Source organism: Terrapene carolina, unplaced genomic scaffold, assembly GCF_002925995.2.
Source record: "Terrapene carolina triunguis isolate 2854851 unplaced genomic scaffold, T_m_triunguis-2.0 Scaffold171, whole genome shotgun sequence".
NCBI classification, from domain to species: domain Eukaryota; kingdom Metazoa; phylum Chordata; order Testudines; family Emydidae; genus Terrapene; species Terrapene triunguis.
This window is the reverse complement of record NW_020664522.1, coordinates 3,412,145-3,434,631: the sequence shown is the minus strand read 5'-3', so window position 1 is coordinate 3,434,631 and position 22,487 is coordinate 3,412,145. Positions and strand designations below refer to the sequence as shown.

General features: G+C 43.6%; 2 protein-coding genes across 15 annotated transcripts in view; one reads left to right on the top strand and one right to left on the bottom strand.

Moving 5' to 3' along the window:
- TNNT3 (troponin T3, fast skeletal type) overlaps window positions 1–14,799 on the bottom strand; it is a 44,540-nt gene extending 29,741 nt beyond the window's left edge. For 6 of the 14 annotated variants that reach the window (XM_029912038.1, XM_029912039.1, XM_029912042.1 and 3 more), the window contains exons 1-4: window positions 7,677–7,711; window positions 6,744–6,757; window positions 4,289–4,306; window positions 221–235 (exon numbers count right to left, since the gene is read on the bottom strand). In XM_029912038.1, the coding sequence (XP_029767898.1) occupies window positions 221–235; window positions 4,289–4,306; window positions 6,744–6,757; window positions 7,677–7,696 (67 nt within the window). In that variant the 5' untranslated portion in view covers window positions 7,697–7,711. Of the gene's footprint in view, window positions 1–220; window positions 236–1,656; window positions 1,663–4,288; window positions 4,307–6,743; window positions 6,758–7,676; window positions 7,712–8,433; window positions 8,557–12,514; window positions 12,580–14,776 lie in introns of those variants that run through there. The other 8 variants (XM_026653899.2, XM_026653901.2, XM_026653903.2 and 5 more) reach the window with 4 other exon arrangements.
- Window positions 14,800–15,972: 1,173 nt separating this feature from the next.
- LOC112112912 (proline-rich protein 33-like) overlaps window positions 15,973–22,487 on the top strand; it is a 28,511-nt gene continuing 21,996 nt past the window's right edge. Inside the window, exon 1 of the mRNA XM_024209009.3 lies at window positions 15,973–16,190. The gene's annotated coding sequence lies outside the window, so the exon portion shown is untranslated. The remainder of the gene's footprint in view (window positions 16,191–22,487) is intronic.

Below are 22,487 nucleotides of genomic sequence, written 5' to 3'. Positions count from 1 at the left end.
GCATTTACATGTTCCCCCAAGCTTAGTGCCTTTTTACATGCAGTGATCATTGCTCATATATTAATGTACAGATGGAACATTTTAAATGCAAATGATGCTGTGTGAGTAATAATTTGTCACAAATGGAACATTTTCTTGTCTCCATCCACCTTCTTAAGAATTCCTGTGCATGCTAGCACTGCTGAGGGAAAGAGAGAAATTGAGAAGTTGTTTCACATACCTTCCTCATGAACTTCTTCAGATTGAAGCATCACGGAATGAGAGGCAATGACAAAAAGAAAATTAGAAAAAGAAACACCTGATTAAGACAGCCTCGAACTCTGTTAAATTAATGGGGAGGGTGCAAGAAAAGAGGAACTTAGATGCTATGACATGGGAGAGAGAATTAATAAAATTGATACGAATTGGCAGAGCAAGCTAAAGGTGAGCTGAAAAGATACTGGGGTGTGAAAACATGGCTAGGTGAAAAAAACAACAACATTGGTATAGATATTATTATGAGATTAGAATTGGTTGAGATTTTACCAAATTGGATTTTTGATGAAATTTTGGCCAAATGAAAACGGGATTGTACAATGTTTTTCATGATTTTTTTCCCTACATTTCTCAACTGGCTAAAAATTGGATCAATGTTTTTTAAATTTTGAATTTTCAAGGTCATTTAACCTCAAAATTTTGACCAAAAAAAAGTGGGGGAAAGATTGCCAACAAATTCTTGAAATTTCAAAATTTCTGAAAATTTCAACCAAGTCTAATAATTATGGAATGTTAACAATTCATTTTACTCCTGTTCCATTTGGTGTTATCCAAACTCCCGGTGAGGCAAATAGGACTTTTGGATCTGCAAGGATGTCACGGTTGGGACTTGATCCAAAGCCTCTGGGATTAGGGCTGATTGATATGTTCCCTCAAAAAAAAATTTTGACAGAAAGTTTTTTTTCCTCCCTAAATGAAAATTGTTGTAAAGAGTGTCTGCTTTCCACAGAAAAAATTTATTTTTAATTGAAAACTCAAATGCCTGAAACCCAAAATACTTTGATTTAGATATCCTGGCAGGATGCCTCATGGGATTTGTAGTTTATTTTCCTCATGTCCTCATTCTCCTCTATGACGTGGGCTCCCCAGCTGAACTACATCTCCCATGATGCACAACAGCCAGGGGTTCCCAGGATACAACTGCCTGCCCTCACCATGAGTGGAGACTGTGATGCAGCATAGGATATTTAGTCCAATCGGGGAGCCCAGTCTATACAGGAGAATGAAGCACTCAAACAACTCCTCCCATGAGTCACTACAATCGTATTTCCAAATTGAAATATTTTAGTTTTTCAATGAAAAAAACCTGGGTTTTGGACTAAATATTTTAATTGTTCACCAAAAATGTCAAACTTTAGATGAAAATGATTTTTTGCGGTTGTTTTCATCATTATTTTTCACAGAAATAAACCCCATTTTCTGATCAGCTCTACCATTAACATCAATGGGAATCTTTCCATTGATGTCAATAGGCTATGGACCAAGCCCTTGGACACTTAGTGTTAATGTTTCTTTCTCTACTGTCCCTTCTCTTCTGCCATCTGAGGATTCCTTCACACAAAATCCTCTTCCAAATTTGAAGAGAAAGAAATCAGAAGTCACGTCACATACCTTCCTACTGAACTTCTTCAGAACAAAAGGCAACAGAACAAAACCGAAAAAAAGGCAATAGCATATGGGAAAATAAAACAGAAAAATCCATTAGACCCTTGAAGTCTTGCAAGCTAAGACTTGGGAGGGAAAGAGTTTAGAGAAAGAGGTTATATGAAAGGAAATGAAACATCTCGGAAGAGGGCAAAACAAAGGTCAAGCAAAGGTATGAATTGGGAAACCAAAAAATAGTTAGAGGAAGCATGCTTAGAGCATAGGACCATGCAGATTAAAGAGGGGGAAAATCAATTTCATATTAATATTTAATTCTGAAATCAAAAAAGAAGGAGAAAGTTAGGTGAGAAAGGAGAAAGGTACAAAGGTGACAAGGAAGAATCTTTTTTACTGGGCATACTTGCCTGTATTATTAACACCCTCATCTCTCTCTTTGCATGTTTGACAAGAAGTGAATAAACATGGAGTATGAATGGCACCTTCACCCACATCAGTTCATGTTTCTGGTTTTCTGCTGGCTGCTTCTCCAGTACAAGGATGGCGCTGCCACTCAGGACAGGTCAGGCAGCAGAATATTAGAGGCAGCAAGACATTTGAATTGCTCCGAGTTTTCGAAGGTGTCTGCATTAGGCTCATTTGTGGAAAAATCCCTTACCACTGCTACTGTTTCAGCTCCATCCATGTGAAATGGATGATATCCACTATGTCACAGAGGAGGCCTTGTACTGTCTTATGGGTCTACAGCTGCATCTATAGAATGTTGCTCTAAAGACGGCAAAAGCATGAGAGAAGGTTCCATCCAGCTAACAATGTTGGGAGCGCTAGTGCAGGCAGGGCTCCAGGTGGCTGCTGGTGTAACTAGCACCGTGATGTCTAGTCCTGCTATGGGCAAATCTATACAATGCAGCCCTTAAAATGCTAGCACTTGGTCTACATTTGCAACCTTCACTGTCACTATCCCTGATGGAAATGAACTGGTTGTAGCAACAGTGGGGAAATTGTGCCTAATGTGCACAAAACCTCTGAGAGTGATTATGGCACAGAAGGAAGGACAAGACATACCTCAGAAAACCCTTGGCAGCAAAAGTCTTTGAGCTAGAGTTGGTGTCATAACCTTGCTGAACAAATATCACCATCTCCCAAACGGGGTTTTCTGCCTACCTTTACCGGAGAAAGCTAAAGAACTGGGGTCAAATCCTAAGAGCACCTGCAAGTCCGATTGACTTCAGCACTTCTCAGAATTTGGCCCTCAGTTCTGTCCCAGGAGGTTTTTAACATCTATCTAAATAGAGTGTAAAATAATTTCACTTAATTGGCGGAGAAATGGCTAGTGGGCACTTTCCTTGCATTCAAATGTCTTTGGAAGAAAATAAACAAGCCAGTTTTGAAGCACAGCTGCCTAACTTGAAGGCTGGCTACGTGCAGGCAATATGCAGAATGGCTCTAGCCAACAGTGGCAATAGGACTATGTCTCTGAAATCTTCCTCTCCCCGCCATAGGAGAAAATCTTACCAGTGAAATCGCTCTGTGAAAACATGGGGAAGAGAGCCTTGCACACTCCATCTTTTTTCAAATCTCCTATATTTCTAGAGTAGCTTGTCAAATCATTGGCTGGCTAAAGGTGACCTGAAAAAAAACTTATTTTTGCCAAGCTCTGAGTTTCAGCTTTTGTGTTCCTCTTAGCAACAGCTGCTGATGTCCTTCACGTTGACGCTGGACCAAAAACATTTTTGAATTTCAAAATTTCAATGAAATATCCTGTTGAAATTTTGAACTTCAGCGAAAAGAGCAAATTTAGCTGAAATTTTTATGATTTATATATATATTGCTAGCTGCACCTGAGGCCTGAAAGAACACAAGAATCTGCAGCACTTGCTTTCCTCACATCGCTTTATGTGATGTTGAGGTGATCAGCTCATTTAGGGGAAAGCACAGAATCTCATATTGTGAGTTGATTTTAGCAGATAGGTAAAGGAGGAAAACATTTTTCAGCTATTTTTTTCCCCCAAAATATTTGTTATATTGTTGAAGTCAATTGCAGGTTTGCCTGAGTAAGAACTGCAGTAGTTGGTCCAGGATACGCGGTATTTTAATAGAGGAGGCTCCATATGCAAATCCCAAATTTGAACAGCCCTGAACTTATTCGCAATTAATTTTTTTAATCGCTTGACAGCCCTAACAACAAGTAATTGGCTTCATCTGCAGCAAGGGAGATTTAGATTAGATTCTAGAAAAAATCTTTCCAACTATAAAGATAGTTGAGAACTGGAATAGGCTTCCAAGGGAGGTTGTGGAATCCCCGTCATTGGAGGCTTTTTAGAACAGGTTAGACAAAAACCTGTCAGAGACAGCCTAAATGTACTTGGTCCTGCCTTAACACAGGAGGATGGAGTAGATGATCTCTCAAGGTCCCTTCCAGTCCTATATTTCTATGATTCTATAATGGAAAAATTCATACCCGGCTCTAAATTTCATAGCTCTGGCACATCTCTACATGTTTGTCTCCAAAACAGTTGGGATTGATTTATTGAACAAGCATTCCAGATCACCTTTAGCAGCATGTAACAAAGAGATGGGTGACTGACAGGCAAGGAAAGAGGTGGGGTCAGGGGTCACAGAAAGAAATTACGTTCCAGTTTTTTGTTACCTTCTTCTTCGTATTCCTCTGCATTGAAATAAAAAAAAAAAAAAAAAGCAGCAAAATCAACAACAAGGCTGAGCATTCCAGCACATAGACCGCAAAAGAGGACATGGTGATAAGAAGCCAGTGACAACAAAGAGCCCTGTTCTTATAAAGAGCATAAAGATTTCCAAGGGGCTTGATGTAATCATATTTAAAAGTCCATGGTCAAGTTAGAAAAATTACCACTGATTATTAAGAGGCTGATTGCACTCAGCTTATTGTGCTGAGCTTAATTAAAACTGCATGAGTAAATTGGAAAGGAAGGGTCTGATTCTAATCCAGTTCACACTGGTGTAAATCAGGAGTATCTCCAAAGTAGTCAGCTGAGTTCTACTGGTGTAAAATTGTTGCGAGCAAGACAAGAATCAGGTCCAGGGAATTCTGGTTCTGTTTGACTTCACAGAACTCCACCCACCAAAGTTTTCCAGCAGGTATCAAGTTGCATATATGTCACCAGAACAAAACTTTGATGGGCGTCTCATACTCTGATACAAGACTCCTTAGATAGCGGGTTGCGGAATCAGTGGCTTCATATATATACCCTTTCATGAGTGAAACATGCAGAACCATTTCAATGAATGCAACGATTCTGTCATTGGATCTAATAGAAACAACAGCTCAAGAGGACATACAATAGCAGAGATCCAAAGTAAGACAAATTGAAAACCGTCACCTACTTAAAGTGAAAGTGTCGAGTTTGGGTTTTCAACTGAGCACTTTCCTGAGTTGCAGCTATAAGGAAAAGGCATCTTATGCCAATGTAAAGAAAAATGATGTCTGAACTGTTCCAAAATGTGATTAAATGGTTATGAAATTTCATGCTAGGAACAGTTTTGCTCAGCTATGGTCTGATCCAAAACCCATTGAAGTCAATGGGGGACTTCCATTGATTTCAGTGAGCTTTGGATCAAGGCCTTATTTGAAATTTTGGCAAATTACATCAGTTTGATGGGGAACATCAGGTAAAGTGAGAACTAATGAGTTACCTCACTCAAACCACAGAGAAAAAGGATCATAACAGATTAACACAGGCCCCACACTGCCAGTCACCGCATTTAATCTAACATTTCACTACAGTAAGCAAAGTCAGGTTCATTAACCAATGACATGTTAGCCCAGGGGTTCTCAAACTGGGGGTCGGGACCCCTCATGGGGTCGTGAGGTTATTACATGGGGGCAGGGCCGCCGAGAGCGGGTTCGGGCCCCGGTGAAAAAAAAATTTCGGGCCCCCCAGCAAGGGCGGACCGGCTAAACAGGGCCGATGGGGGAGGGGGGGCGAAGCCAGGCCCCGGGCCCCCTTCCGGACCGTCGGGCCCCGGTAATTTGTACCAGCTTCCCCTCCCTCTCGTCGGCCCTGCATGGGGGTTCGCAAGCTGTAAGCCTCCACCCCAAACCTCGCTTTCCATCCAGCATTTATAATGGTGTTAAATATATTAAAACATTTTTTTAATTTATAAGGGGGGGTCGCACTCAGAGGCTTGCTGTGTGAAAGGGGTCACCAGTACAAAAGTTTGAGAACCACTGTGTTAGCCTGTAACATGTATGATGGTGGCATCATCAACACGAACAAACATACAGCCAAATGTCATAACAAACATACAAGATATTTCACCCTGTAGGTGCACATATTCTGAGGGAGCTTCTGCATTTGAATCTATGACCTCACACAGGAAAGGGGACACAAGACAGACGACTGCTGAGAGATCATTCCAAAAATGACAAAAATAAATATTGAATCAAGTGACCTTGAGAGAGGGAGAATTAAAAAGTGACAGAGAAGATGGGGAGAAAATATTGTATTAAAGTTTATCCTGGGCATGGAGACTTACAAGTACTTTAGCAAGTTAAAAAAAAAAAAACACAGAAGGGCCAATGTATATAAGAATAAAGCAGTAAGAAAAAAAATCAAAATACACAGAGGATAAGGTTGCAAATAAAAACAATCACCAGCAGATGGCAGCATCTCTACAAAAATAAAACAAATCCATCCACACCCAAACAAACATTATTTGCTGTTAACACACACATTAAAGGCCTGAATTATATATTCTCCACTGGGTGGATAACAAAGGATTATATATTTATTATGAGCCACATTCAAGTATTCTTCCAGAGCAGCCCATAGTCCACAAGCAGTCTCACTGAACTCAACAGGACCACTTATGGAGTTAAGGGTTATATAATATAAGTATGAGTATCAGAATCAGTACATTAGATAGATAGATAGATACCAGCTGTATCAGCATAGCTCTACTGAAGTCAAAGAAGCTACATACACACATTTACACCAGCTGGGGACTTCACCCAGAATAAATAAAAGGAAAATAATATGCAGCAGAAAAATAAAATGGAAAAGGCTGTTTAAAAACACATCAGGCTGATGTTTAAAGAATTAGAGACAAGGAGCTTTATGACTTACCCTCTACCTGATCCCTGTGAAAAGAGAGAGACAGAAAGTGAGAGTTTGATCAAACTGAATTTATATTTCATCCACTCTACATTAACAATAGGTTAATGTGTTGCTTTAAACTGCGTATTTGAGCAAGATGCCACATTTACACTTAAAACACAAATAGCTCTCTCTTCCCTTCCCCCCCTCACCCAGCCAGTTGTTTTTAGGTTAATAAAATTACTACATTTAAAAAAAAATACTAATTATGGCCAGGCTTGCAAAGTCTTACTCATGTGGGTAAATGTTTGCACGAGAGGGTTGTAGGTAATAAAAGTTGTCACTGGTTTATTGGCCAAGCCCATTTCTGAGTGATTGGACCAGGCCAGACTGTTCCCAGATCAGCAGTGGCAGGGGCTCCCTAAGTCCTGGGGTCTCTAGTGCAAGGAGGATGTTTATTGCTCATTCTCCAGTGCTGCATAAGGTGCTTTAGGCTGATTCAGGGTCCTCAGTCATCACAACTTGAGTCCCCTGGCAGGCCTGATGTTCTCCCTTCCCATAATGGAACCCTACCTGGGGCACATTGCAAGGTCTATCTTCTGTTTAATAGGAAACTTCCATCCACTGTTACCCTGATGCGCCCCCTCCATATACATCAGGTGCTGCATTCTGAAACTACACCAATTTATATGCCAAGCAACTTGTGTTACTGCTCCAGATTTACCCTGGTAGGGGAATTCGGGGCAGGTGCAGGCTGGGGGAAGAGCAGGTTGCATTTGGACACTTGGTGCCTTCTCAAGTGCCCACTGAAGTCAGTGAGACTCTGTCCATTGACTTCAATGGGCAGCTCTTGGTCCTTGCAGCTGTGGGGCCCCATCTTTTACCTTCACAGGGAAACCCCAGATTGGCTTAAAATGGCTCAGCTGCACAGATTAACATGAAGACAGTTTTATTTCTACTTACACTTCCTCGGTGTCAGACATGTTGGCAGTGGGTTTCTAGATGAAGGGGAAAAGCAAGAGGCGAGTTATTAGTAACAGGGTCTCCTAAAAAAAATGCCAAAACAGAAGCAGTTGTGCTGATGTTTGAAGCTGAAAAGAAAGACAGCTGATGCCTTAGAGAGCAGCAGATCCCCACCATGACCACCATTCTTGGAACTATAGAGCTCTGTGCTGGTCAGATCAAATGAGAGGGACAGAGGAAAGGAAAAACAAGTCATCTAAAAAGATACAGCCCTTTAGCTTTGTAGCAAAGATGATTAGCATGGATGCAAAGAGCTGCAAAGAGTTCAGGTTGGGATCTGGGTGTATTTCAAAGCTTTCCAAACATCAGAGGTGTTTGGAAACAGGTCCATCCCCATCGGTCAGCTGTAATCCAGTCCTGATTCTTCTTTCACAGCTGTTTGACCCTGGTATCACACCAAAGAGTTCAATGAACTTTATAGTAGAGTAAGTGAGAGGACAATCAGATTCAAGTATACATGGGAACTGGTAGAATAATGTACAAAAGTATTGGCTATGAGCTATTTGATGGTTGATGCCAAAAAAAAAAGGCAAATAAATTATTGAATGAGTAGCACCAGGTTTGAAAGTCTAGTTGAATCGTGTGAAAAATTATCCAGTAACTAATTTGGGGTATGGAAACTGGCCTGATTCATAGAGGAGACTGCTTGATTAATATTATTTGGCTGGTTGTAGTATTTATTACAGCAGGTACTCACCTCATATGATAGGTACTGAAACAAATCTAGCGATGTTATTTTTATGGTCTCCCTCACTGCAGTATTTGAGCGCCTCACACTCTTTAAGGTATGTGTCCGCACAACATCCCTGTGAGGTTGGGAAGTGCTATCATGCCTATTTTACAGACGGGGAACAGAGGCACAGAGAGAAAGTGATTTGCACATCACCACCCACGAAGTCTGTGGCAGAGCAGGGCAGTGAACCTGGGCCGCCTGAGTCCCAGGCTAGCACTATAACCAATAGGCTGGGGTAGATGTAGCATAGGGAGTCCTGAAAAAATCAGGGGTCAGATCGGATGGCTCAGCTGATCTTTTCTGGCCCTCAAATCTATGGTGTAAATCAGTGTAGTTCCATTGACGTCAGTAGAGCTAGGCCAATTTACACTGGCTGAGGAGCTGACCCTATAGTCCTATGATTTACCAGAGGGAATGACTTAGCCAGCATTTCCTGTGAACACTGCAGAACTATTAATTCCACACACTGCTCTCTGCAGATGAAGAGATGGCTATTTTTAAGGAGTTAGCTGCCTCAAGGCAGTGGGGGGAGGGGGAGAATAGGCACTCCGGAGGGTAGGGGGCCTTTCACTCAACCTTCCTCTAAATCCATGATGGGTCTTAAATTAGAAATCAAGACACCTCCTTGCAAGAAACCCAAGCCTTGACTTTCATTACTTCATTACTTAGCCGATATATGAGAGGAGTCTTGAAGGAGCAGGCGGACTGATTTACGTCCAAGAGGAACAACTGCAGCTCAGAAGGTTTCTATTTCAGATGAGTATAATAATCCCATAGGCACTGGCCCTGCCGTATAAGGGATCCTGTCCAGTTCCCAACAATAACATTGGACAGCATGAGTAAACACGCAAAAGGACTTAAATGTATATATATATTCTGATCAGGATGGAATGCTCTTCCTGTTCATTTACTCCTTTGTCCCCTTTCCATCATCCAAACACAACTTTCAAGGCGTATCAGTCAGGTACATTTTGTATATATATCCTGTATATATCAGTACTAGAGATTGGTCTGATAAGCTCAGGTCTGGCTCCAGCTCCCCCAAGGCACAAGGAACCAGGACTTTAATCCAGGCCCACCTCCCACTAGAGGGGAAGAATGATCTCTTGGGTAAGATGCTGGACTGGGACCCAGGAGCTCTGGGTTCTGTTATCTATTTTTTTGGTTTTATATTGATGCCCATCACCGTAGCATGTAAGCACCTTCCACAAAAAATCAGTAGCAATTCCTAGGGGACTTCATAGGTGCTCTGGCACTTCTCCCTTTTTTGGCATCAAAACTCTGCTTAGGGTAGGCGTTACAAGTCCCAGCATGGCCACAGTCTTCTTGTGTCAGTTAATCTCTGTGCCTCTGTTGTTCATCTGTATAATGGGGGTAAACATATTTACTTTCTCCTGTCCCTCATCTATTTAGATTATAAACTCTTCAGGGCAGAGACTGTCTCTTACTGTGTGTTTGGACAGTGGCTAGCAAGATGGGTGTTTCACTCTCAGTTTGGGCCTCCAGGCACTACCATGATACCAACCAACCAATCAATCAATAAATAAAGTACCATGCTTTATAGAGCAGGGCAACAGAGCCATTACAGAGCAAATCCTGCTACGATCCAGGGGGAATGGCCTAGAAAACCTACTATCGGCCCCTTCCAATCTAGATGATCCTGTAAGGGTTTGTGGAAATTTTGGACAATACCCCTCTTTTTCTCTGCCTGCGCTATATAAACTTGGATTTCTCTCATTTAAAGTCTGAAGATAACATAGATGTTTTAAAAGACTCACTCTCACCAATACAATGTCAATGGAGTCAACAGAGTTGCAGTAGTGTATTTGGGAGGAGAATGAGGCCTTGACAGTTCTTCATGCACATTTATAATGTGAGTATTTAAGGGCTGACTTATTTTTGTGATCAGATCCAGGATGAATACTCAGTGCAGTGCAGAGGGCCTTTAAGGACCTAAGCCAAAGCCCGCTGAAGACAATGGGAGTCTTTGAGATACAAAGCGAGTCTTTCTTTTAATGATTCCCACAATGAGCTCATCCTGTTGCCATTAAGCGGTTCTCCTTTAAGGACATCTCGCTGAGGTTTGGACATATCAGGTCCAAAGATTTCCGTAGATTCTTCCATATTTGTTGACAGTCTAAGTGCGGAGGAAACCAATGGGATTCTACAAGGCACCTATTAGCATGCTATAAAATATGACTAGATTGTAAGCTTGACTGAGCAGGGACCACATCTTTCCATCTGTTTGTACAGTGCCTAGCACAATGAGAGCCAACGCCGGATGGGACTTCTGGGAACTAGGCAACATTAGTAAATAGATACATGAATAACAAAAATAATCATTAGTAATACAAAGAAGGCGGCATATACAGAGATGGGCCAGAATTAATTAAAAACAAGGCCCCAGATCCCAAAATCCCCAGACTCTAAGGCGGTTACAAAATCCAAACCTAGGTCTAGAACTAAAGTTCACAAATGGCCCTTAGGTTTACAATGGGCCAAAAAAATCCACAAAAATCCTGGCTCCAAATATTCCATAGTCTTGTGATATTTAGAATCTGGAATTGAATTTTCCATCTTGTGCCCCTCACCGGTTATTCTAGCCTTTATTTTTAATGACTGTTCTTATGGAGGGGTTGGTGTTAGAGTGTGCCTCACTGGGATGGAGATCCATGGTTTCCGGGTGGAGACCAATGATACCTGACAGAAGTACGTTGGTGGACACTGAGTATGGCAATCATTTGCCAAACACACTGTCAGGTTTACTCATTCCAACAAAATGAGTTGACATGTAGTGTCTTATCCTGAGATCTTGCCCAGGCAATCCCCCCTTTACCCCTCCCCGACCCCAGTGAGGCTAATCAATGTCTTGCCTAAGAAATGACAGCACGACTGGGCCCTTCATAGCTCTCAATGAACAGAGGGCCTTATCTAGTTTCTATTAAAGTCAATGGCAAAACTTCCATTGGCTATAATGAGAGCCAAAATCACTTTACTCAACTGGCTTCACTGTATTATTCATGTAATTACTTTATGTATTAGAACAATGAATAAATGAAACTTTATGTACACCCAAATGGAATTAAATAAATAAAACAAAATATAAACCAGCAATATTTTGTGCCGCTGGGGCCTGATCCAAAGCTCATGGAAACCAACAGAAAGACTCCAGTTGGCTTTGGATCAGGCCCCTAGTGGAGATAACATTTCTCATCACAGATATCACAAAGCAAAAATACCAGCAATTTAGACTGTTCGCTTCTGAGACAGGAACTGTCTTTTATTTTATATTTGTACAGTGTCCAGCAAAATGGGGCCTGAACTTGACTCAAGTTTATGGATTAATAAATGATTATTAATCATTATTATTATTGATGTCGACTGTTTGGAAACAAATCTAAACATATGCAAAAAATATTGTTTTGATTATCAGTCTGCCTTCTAAAACCCAGTTTTCCCAATGCCAGGGTTTATTTTCCACACTTAATTCAAGAGCTTAAGGCCTAAATTGTTTTCTTTCTAAGTTTGTTTAACATCTTCAGGGCCTGATATCCGGGGCCTCCAGAAATTAAACTCAAGAACATGCATTCACCATTTACAAAGCAGAAGAATCAAATGAGTATATTTATTTCATACCCTATATGAATGATGCCCCATAAATTATTATGGGGTCAAAGTGAAGGGTAAATATTCTGTTCCTAGTCATATTAAAATGGACAAGGTGGACCATGATTCTATCTAGCAAACTTGTCTATGTCTCTTGCTCTAAACTATATGCTCCTTTTGGTCCAAATCAGTTCCTTCTTGGCTTAAAGAACTCAGCTACCATCTCCCAGGGAGCATCTTGACAGCTGAGAATGTACCCATCTGCCAGCTGACAGATTGAATTCACTCCCCTGCTCTTCAGAGGCCGTCTATGAAAATAACCCTCCTATCAATCATTCTCACTCCTTAGCTAGACACTGCCTGCCATAAAGGGATGTAAAGTAGCGAGATTATTAAAGAAAGGGGGAGAAAGAAAATGGACATGCATGGAAGACCAGACCTGGCAGGAATAACTGTCAGACGAGATGGCTGGGTACAATCTATCAAGTAGCAGATGGGTATAGTTCCTGGCAGGGGCTCCTGTAAATCTGACAAATCTAATAACGTTTTCTATGTATATCCTTAATTCCCTCCCCTCTTTGGTGGAATTCTTCGTCTCTGAACTATTCACTGCTTTGGAAGATAAAAGAGATTCTATTTTGGGGGCCAGAAACCAACACTCGGTATGAAAGATCCACCCTGTTCAATCTTAACACAATCATTTATGACTTGTATTGCAGTAGCACGTAGGAACCCCAGTCCTGGGCCAGGACCCATTGTGCTAAGCACTGTAAAAACACAGAACAAAATGACATTCCCTGCCCCAAAGAGTTTACAGTCTAAGTAATCTTATCCCCATCCATTTGTGCCTCTGGGCTATCTCACTCCACTGCCAGGGTTTGCTAGGAATAAGACGACTTTACAAAAAGAGAAATGAAATCCCAAGTTCCCCTCATCCCCCACTCCTGCACACATCCCATCCCACTGGATGGGAACACTGGCAAATCCTTTGTAACCACCAATCCTTTCACCGTACTAGGGCTTATCTACCCTGGGGTTTTATGCCAGTGCAGCTACACCAGTGCAAACCCCTAGAGTAGGACACACCGCAGTGGTGTAAAAAGTGACTTGCACCAGTGAGGCTTACCCCGCTTTGTCACCGACAGCTGGGCATCATACAGCTGCATTCACACAACACAGCAATCAACAATTTAGCCACTGGTCGCCACCACAACTAGATCCATGATGTAGGTGCTCAGCACCCAAAGGGCAGGCACCCTGTTTGCTGACACCCTCCCTCCCAAACTTTCAGAGATAATTAAGGCCTGAGGGCAGAAGGAGAAAAACACACCAGTGAGCCATCTGTGTAATAATAACCCACATGGCCCTGGGGAGGTGTGAGGAATGCAAAGTAGTCTGCAATACTCACTCCCCAGCAAGCTGGTGAAGAGGGATGAGAAAAGCAGTTTGGGCCACACATGAACATGTGGAATTTTTACATCGCTCCTCAGTTTGAGGATGTCGTCACGGACCATTTCAATATACATCTCAGTGTACCCCCATCCACAAAATGGCATCTGCTAGCCAGTGTTAGCCGACAACTCTTCTGGGATGCTAAAAACTTACCCCAGCGTCCCACACCCTCCTTGGTGTCCAAGCTGGCTCTTGGGTTTCTTCTGCTACCCTATACAATTACTGAACCACTGCTGCTGTATGTGATCACCTAGCTGACAGATCCCTGGCCAGGATGAGGCATGAGGGATGTTAGAACTATCTCATGGGTGGGAATGGAGGGAAGAAAGCACAAGTAAGAAACCATCTCTTTGTAGCACCCTCACCTCCCATCTTAATCCCCTTTTCTATTTTGATTTTGACACTCTCCTGGTTGCCCATAGAAACCACTTAGCAATATGTACCAGGAGGGCAGATCTCAGAGAGACAGCTACTGTATTTCGTGACAGTTTGAACTCACATTATCTTTGTGTAACAAAAAAAATCTCCTAGTGACATCTTTAATTTAACCTCCCCCAACACAGACACACATTTCTTTAACGGATCAGGAGGGAGTCCTTTATGTTTGTCTCTCACACTCCTTTTCTCCTTTAAGACTGAATAGTAGGCATATCCAAGCAGCAAGCTGCTTCATGTTTTTACAGATACCCTTCCTGCCTTTGGACATCTCCATGAGATGTACCAATACACATCACTTCTTCTTTGCATATCCTCTCCCCCCGCCTCAGCCTTCTTGCAGGATTGGGTTCAAAACAAAGCTCTTGGCAGTGCTTTAAACAGTCAGCTCATCCCAGGCTTTACAAAGTGTCTTTGGCACATGTACTTTTTGTTTCATCACTTCAATATTCCTGACAACCTCAAAGTCATGGGAGATGCCATGTCACTTAGTTCTCATCCACAGGGCCTTGAGCTTAGGTGGAGATTTCCCCCCGATTCATAGGAATATCTGCTATATACCAGACAATCCAGATCTTCATGGACATTCTCAAGCCTCAAACAAGGTCAACAAATCCCCCTCTGAGTAGAAAGAAAAAGAATAGGTCCACTGCCCTCCTTAGTGCCTTCATCTGAGTGCCAGGGTTCTGAGGCTCAGTCTTATTCATGAGCGAGCATCATGGCCCCCATAGTGTTCCCCATTTAGACTGAGGGTCCAGTCTGCTGTCCCTCTTCTACTCACACAGACATGTCCCCTGCCTAATCTCCTTCTTACCTGAGAGGGGGAAGCTGAGAGAAGTGGTGAGCTCCCTGCCGAATGGGACGGGCTGCAGGATCTGCAAACTTCCCAAGGTGATTAAGTCCTCATGTTATAGTGACATTTGATCTTCTGGAGAAGCCGATTGGCCACCAGGCCCACAATGTCAGGCAGGGAAGGAGCAAGGGAGTGGGGGGAGGAAAAGGGAAAGAAGGTCATACCAAGTATAGGAGCAGCTGGAGGAATTGCATAGATTATGCTAAGATGGGAGGGACGTGTTTGGAGAAAAAACCCTGCAGGCTTATGTTTCTATATTTATAACCCAACCATGCAAGCAACATTTAAAGAAGGGTATCCAAGGCAAGGAAGCGACAGGCTCTCCTGCATGCACTGGAGTGCAGTTCTCATAGAAACACAGAGATAGGTGGGGTATGGTATTTAAAAGAAGTCAGTCATGGCCCTCCCACAGCACTGGCAATAACCACCACCCTCTAGGCCTAGCGGAGACCCTCGCTCTTGCTATGCTAAAGGTTTAAAAGGCTTGAGCTACATGGTGCATTTGGGATTCAGGAAGGAAATGCTGACATACCACTCTTTCGGTGTGATACTCCTCACATTTCCACCAGCAGGAACTCAGTGGAGTGACACTGGTGTGTAATAGATCAGAAGCGTGTTTTGGGCGGGTACGTGCACAGCACTGAGAGCTGAAAAAAATGAGCAGAAGATTCGAGCAGACACTAGGGACATGTCAAAGAGGAGTAGGGTCTTTTTAAAACACGGCGAGTGCGGTTGTTTGACCATCTCCTGGAGACACATTTCAAGTGCCTTTCATTGCAATGAGAAGAGGCTTTTAAAATTAGGGCGTCTCCCATAAATGATTGAAGCATGGCAGGCTGATTGCTGCACCCAGATCTGTGAAAGTTTGAGGGAATTAGGGGATTCCTGGGGATCCCATAGGCCCTGGAGATACAAGAACAAACTCCAACCAAAAGAGAACCCTTGGAAGGATTTGGTTTGTTGATGCACTGAGTGCAGTTGCATTAATTTGCCAGTAGAGGTTTGCAGTGCCTAATACAACCCTTGTGATACTGTTTCCATTTCACACTGCTTCAACCTCACTCTCCCCCCCCCCCCCCCCCCCCCCCCCCCAGTTGGCAGGGGTCCCCAGCAATATAGACCATGCCCTCCAGTGGGGCTGACAGCTTTAGCAGCCCTCTTTGCTATCAGCCGGTAAGAGCAGAGAAAACGTTTAGGTCAGGAGCTGTGGGGCTGCTTTTATTTTTGGCATGCATCATGGATCAATTCCTTCGCCCTCTCCCTGCCATTTGTAGGAAGTGAAGAGTCCAAACCAAGGATGTTCAGACAGGTTTTTAAGCACAAGGAGCTGGGAGCAACAAGTTGCAGCCTCTAACCATCACTCAGCACTCACCAGGTAATGTACAAAAGCAAAAATTGTGTTTTGAGCTTTTCATTCTTTAGACATAGGCTGTTTTTCCCCCTCCCCCTTCCCCCGAACTATATTGAAACAAGATTCTTGAGGGTTTGCTGGAAAGGAGGGAGCTCTTGCTAAAACGTGGAAAGGGCTCACATCTGTCCCCAGTGCTATTATTCTGTAATTCACATAGGGGAAGAAGGAATCTGACTAGTGTATGGGTTGGGTTGGAAACCCCACACAGTTGAGATGGGGGAATCCCTAGCAAAGGTGCACAGGTATTAGGACATATAATGTTGGTTTTTTCCCCTCTCACAGGGCCACTGAAAGCACTAATGCAACGAACACACATTTCTGTTGCATTTTCAGCACCATTAAGCATTTTTGCTATATTTGGCTAGATCATTGCCCCTAGGCAATCGAACGGCTGGCATTTCTCCAAGAAATACTGCCTTTGATCAAATAGTGGCTCACGGATGTAATGTAAGGGAATACCACATTTTCCTCTCCCCGTCTTTTCTATGAACTGTGTATCATGTTTGGCAATGTCTAAGGGTGTGTATTTGCTAGTCTCACTTGACTAACTGCTTGCCTATTATAGTCTGTCTTTAGTGCTGACATGGCATTTTGTCCTACTCTACAGTAGAGGGCTCAGGGACTGAGGTGCATTGGTAGAGCTGTGTACAGGACAAAAACTGTACAGTGCCTGCTTGCACTGTGTTGGTCTCCTGTCAGTTGACCTAGTCCCTTATTTGGAAGCAGAGAAGGAAAATTCACTGGATTTCACCAACAAAAACCAAGTGAAAAGAGAGAAATAAACTGGAAATCTATTGCCTTGGCTGGTATGAATCTGAGCAGCTCCATTGCCTCCATCAGCTGAGGATCTGGCCCATTTGTTTTAAGTCCTTCGGTGGAAACAAACTGAGCATCTTGCAAAAATGGGAAGCCTTCGTCTGGCTGTCCATGTATGACCTGCAAGGAAGCAAGGGCCTTTCAACCCAGCACCTGAATAACCAGGATTCCCTTTTGCTTGGCAGTTAAAACAAACATTTTAATTTAGGTTGTCATGGGGTATACAAACCACACACCGGGCCCAAAGGGGCTAAAAGGCAATACTAGGCCCAGGTAGCTCTGGCCTGCTGCGCACGCTCTGGCTGGAGGAGGGAGTTAAAAGGAGCTCAGAAGCCCAGGCAAAGGGTGGTGGACAGTCTGCAGGAGAGACAAATACTTTTGTTAAGCCATTGCGTGTTTGGACTGTTGGGGCCACACCCCAAACTGAAGGAGCACATAGATAGGAAGTAGTCCATGGTGGAAGACTTAGACTCCCTGCAGGGAGGATCCTGCCCGGGTTACTTCCCACAAGACCCCGGGCTGCGGCCCAGTGGAGAGGGAGGGCCTGAATCCCTCTACCAAGCCCCACTTAAGGGCAAATGTCCAGACAGGAGTTGAGGCCAAGTCATTTCCGGTCTAGTGGCAGGAACCAGGCACCCCAACTGCGCCTCCCCCTCCCCTTCGACAGACAAGGTGCTGGAGGACAGGTGTGCTAACAGCTAGGTCACCCAACCCTCCATGCCCCCCGTCACATTGATTTTTTTGGTGGACTGTTGATCCCGTGTCTCTCTGCATCATCTCTCTGCTTCTTGACTCACCTGTATGCTCCATGCATCTAATCTCAGCTCCATGCTTCATTTTGAACATCTATAGTATCTACTCCGTGCATCGTCTACTGTATCTGTTCCCTGTGGCTCTGATCCAAGTCTCATTGAAAATCAACAGTAAAATTCCCGTTGACTCAACAGGTGGAGGATCAGGTCCAATGTGGTCCATTTGCTCTGTGAAACATCTTATCAATATGCTTTCTCATGACACCCCTCTGATCACATCTCTGAGTAGCTCATGTATACATATCGTGCTATGCATAACATATCCTAATCTATGCATGATCTTTCTGTTCCTAGCATGATAAAGGTTTCTTCATACATGATCAATTGGCACCAGGCATCGTCTCTCTGAAAGAGAAGTTAGCTGATTCATGCATTCTCAATTTGTTCCGTGATCATCTGGATCATGACTATATCATCTCTCTGGCTCATGCCTCATCTGTAGTTGGTATGCATTCTCTGTCTTCTCTTTGCATATCATCTCTGGCTCATGCTTCATGCCTGCTTCATAATAATAACCATATATATCTAGACTTTTTGTTTCATGGTTCATCCATCTGCTCCATATGTTATCCATGTACAAGGTGTCTATTTCTTGTTTCATCTCTTGATTCCATGCATCTGTTTCATACATCACCTATGGTATTTTCCCCATTGACCATCTCTCTGTTTTCTGTATTGCCTGCTCTGTATACTTTCTTTTTGTTCTATCCACTCTTTCTTACACACATCATCTTTGCTCCTTGCACCCATCTCTCTATTCTTTGCATCATCCATGAACTGCCTGAAGAACATCATCTTGTCCTCTGTACACCATCACCAACATGAAGAATAAGCTATTGGCAACAAATTATCCTATACTTGCTAATGAATTAATTCCCCAAACAATGGAAGATGATCATTCATATCCAGTCTTACATTAGGGTCTAAGATCTATGGGACTTTAGTTAAGTGAGGTTGTGACAAGCTACGTGGCTTGTTAAACCACATCTCTATCTGTCTATAAGATGACATTAAGGAAAACAAATGTAGGTGTGACTATATCTCATGTGTGTATGTTTGAGTCACAAACAACCTAGATAAAGGACATTTTGCTGCTTATCTCAAACCTTATGGAGAGGGTTTGCTGTATTTTTATATGACACAAACTTTTCTTCCAGAGCAGGATACCTGATACCAATTTTCACCTTTTATTAGGAACCAGTGCCTGAGATATATATATATAGAGACCGTAGGAAAATACCCATAGAATAAACTTAAGCAAACATTGCACCTCCTTTCAATAGGGAACGGTGCCAAGAGTGGTTAGTCAGGGGTATCCATAAGGAATATACTGCATCACATGCTTGCTGTGTGTAGGAGTTGGAATCAGACCTTTCCATGTGTTCCCTCTATTGGCTGACCTATTGAAGTTAATTATTCATCTCACAGATGGAGTCCAGTGTTTCTGAATTCTTATCTAAATGCTGGGAAGAGGACATCACTGATATAAAGAGAGATCTATTTCCCTTACATTTCACAATCCTTGCTCTTTAGATTACTCAGAGCACAGGTATCACCCGTCAGGCCAGTATAAACATTCAGGGACAGATTCTCTACTGTTCTCCAGCTTCTTTGTGTGCTTTCATGACACAGGAGCTGGAAAGCAGTCAAGGCCATCCAGCTGAGAAGTACCCCAGCACAGGGGGAGCTCTCAGCTAGTAAACAGCGAGCATATCCAACTCCTATAGGAGTTTTCTTCCACCTCTGTATAGGGGGCTGTAGTGGGGTGGACACCCTGCTCTGGCCCTGAAAGCATTAAAAGCCAGCCCTTGGAGAGGGCTGGGGCGGAGAGCCAATAAGGAGAGGCTGGGAGGCAGCCAATCGGGGCCAGGCTTGGCCCTATAAAAGAGCTGCCGGGCCAGAAGGCGAAGAGTCTCACTCTAGCCCTGGAGTGGGAAGGGCTAGCTGCCTGAGAGGAAGGTACCTGAACTGGAGCAGTGCTGGGGAATAGACGCAAGGGAGCTGGGGAGCTCCAGCCTGGTAAAACCCCAGGCTGCAGGCCTTGTTGAAGGCCTACAAAGGTACTGGGGCTGCAGAGATACAGTCTGGGAATAGGCAAAGGCAGCAGGTCCTAACCCATTGCCAATGATGAGTGGCCATTACAGACTGCAGTCTGCCCCAGTGAGCGGGGGCTAGATGATGACTGGCAGTAGCCACTGAGACAAGGTGGGTTTAGAGGGTTGGGGGTTCCCCTGGGAGGAGAGACCCAGAGTGTGAAGGCACTGCTGGGGAAGAACCCCGAGGTAAAGGGCACCAGGGTCCAGTAGGGACACGGGGCCAGTGGCAGGTGAGACACTGGCCTGCAGAGGGTGTTCCATACGCTGGAAAAGAGCTAATTCCCAGATGACCAGCAGGAGGTTCTGCGCCGGTGAGTTTCACTTTGCTACAGGGGCACGCGGCACAGCCAGTGTGTGCTCTGCTCCGGCAATCCCCAGTTGGCCTATCATCCCCTGGGGAACATGGTCAGTTGGTGTAAGATAGAGCTGCCCCAGTACAGATGGCACTGGGTAGATACACTGTGAGACTCTAGAACTACAACCAGCTCCCCACCATTCCCACAGCTCTCAGGTTCCAGATGTAATGGCACCCACCCTAGTAATTTAGGAGAGTTATGTGAAATCCTGGAAGCAGGGATTTTTGTCCAGCTTTTGCATGCGAGAGGAAAGTTTAGCTATCGAAATATCACAGCAAAGGCAGAAAGCAAGAAGGTCATTAACCAGCAGGAATAAACAGAGGACGCTGATCATCTACACATAAGTCCAGCAGGAGAAAACAAAGGGCTAGATCCTCAACTGGTGTAAATCAGCCTAGCTCTGTAAAAGTCAATGGCGCTATGATAATATACACCAGTTGAAGTGTTGGCCCATTGTGGCTGGTTACTCTGTTAATATTCTCAGTTGTATTTTATTTTTAGATGCATCTTTTGCATGCACCAAAATAAATAACGGGACTGGATGGATACAGGACTGGCACTAGAATATGGAGCCTTTCACCTTTAGAACCAGGTCAGGCAAAGCCAGTAGTTGTTAGCACCTGAAGGTTCTTTAGTGACTTTCATGAAATGAGTTGATGATCTAGTGAACATAAAGCCACCACCATCACCATTGCTACCCTTGCTGTCAGTCTCAGAAGAGAGGCCACAGATTGAATGAACATGGAAAATGAACTATCCTCTTGCTCCTAGAAGTGGTTCCTGTTAATCCAATTTGAGGTACATTAATGCTTAGGGGGAGTAAATGAGGAAGCTCAGATTGCTGGTGTTAGTGCTGGATAAGCAGAGGAATTCTGTCATCCTGCCATGTTTCACCAGCTCTAAAACCAAGCAAGAGAGAATTAGTTTGATTGAGCTCTGAAGCTACTTTGGGGCCTCAGAAAAATCACTTCTGCCACATTTCATTCACTATTGAAAATGGTTTTTCATTCATCTATTTAACCTGATGTCTGCGTTGATACTTGTTTGCTGCCAATCAAGGCACCTGTCGCAAAAGCACAGCATTCTCCAAGAAGCTGGTGTGGCAGCTCTGACTTGGATATTGGGGTACGAAGAAAGGGTTATGTGGAGAAGCATAGGTGTAAGAGAGCCCAGGTGAAAGGCGTCTTGCAGATTGTGGAAAAGCCAAAAGCAACAGCAAATGGATCATGTAATGAGAACGGGAGATTGAAAGGAACTCTCTGCTGACTAATGGACAATACTATCCATTGATCACCAGAGCACCAGATGCACAGCAAAGATGGAGGAGAGATTAACTCAACAAACTTTGGACAACTCACATGGTCAGTGCAGGCACAAGACAGGGAGGTTATTTGTCAGCAGCATCGTGAGGCTTTTATCCAAGAGTGGAGAGAAGGTGTCTTGTGTTGATGATGTTGCTGCCCTCCTGGTGAGCATAGGGTTGAGTTGATATAGGTAGCAGAGAGGTTCTCTAATCACATTTTATTTGAAATGAGTGACCTTTGCCCTGGTATTTCACTTTTTCAGTCACCAACAGTTTTTTTGACACTTACCACTGTGATTGTGTCTAGGTCTTACCATTTGCCTTCTTATGTCTCTGCTATGGCCACAAGCTTTTCCTCCACATACTGAATGCCATGCTCATCAGCTAATGCCAGGAGTCTCGCGCCTGCCCTTTGAGTGAAGCAGGAGAGATGCTAGCATATTAGTGACAGGGCAGGATTTGTAGCCTCTATGGGAGAATCAACATAGCATAGAGCCAGGACACATGCCCCTCTGTTTGAAATGCAATATCCACATGCCAGTACAGTCAGATTCAAGCTTCCAGCCTCTCTGGACAGTAGGTTCCATATATATGTCAATACACTAGTGCCAAGATTCAAGCTCACATTTTCCAGGTACATTGGTAACCAGCACACAGATTCACGCTTGCAGCTAAGAAACATTCTGTGATTGTGATCTCTGAGAAGAGTAGCAGCTCTGAAAGGTGAATTTAAAAAGCCCCACATTGGCTTCCCCATCTAGCATGACCATCCCAGAATATTCATCCTGGCACCAGGTCTCCATCACCCGCCTTTGAAATCTACAATAGCTTAGATGCCAAATCTTGCTAAGCAAAGTCTAGTGACATGTGATGGTGTT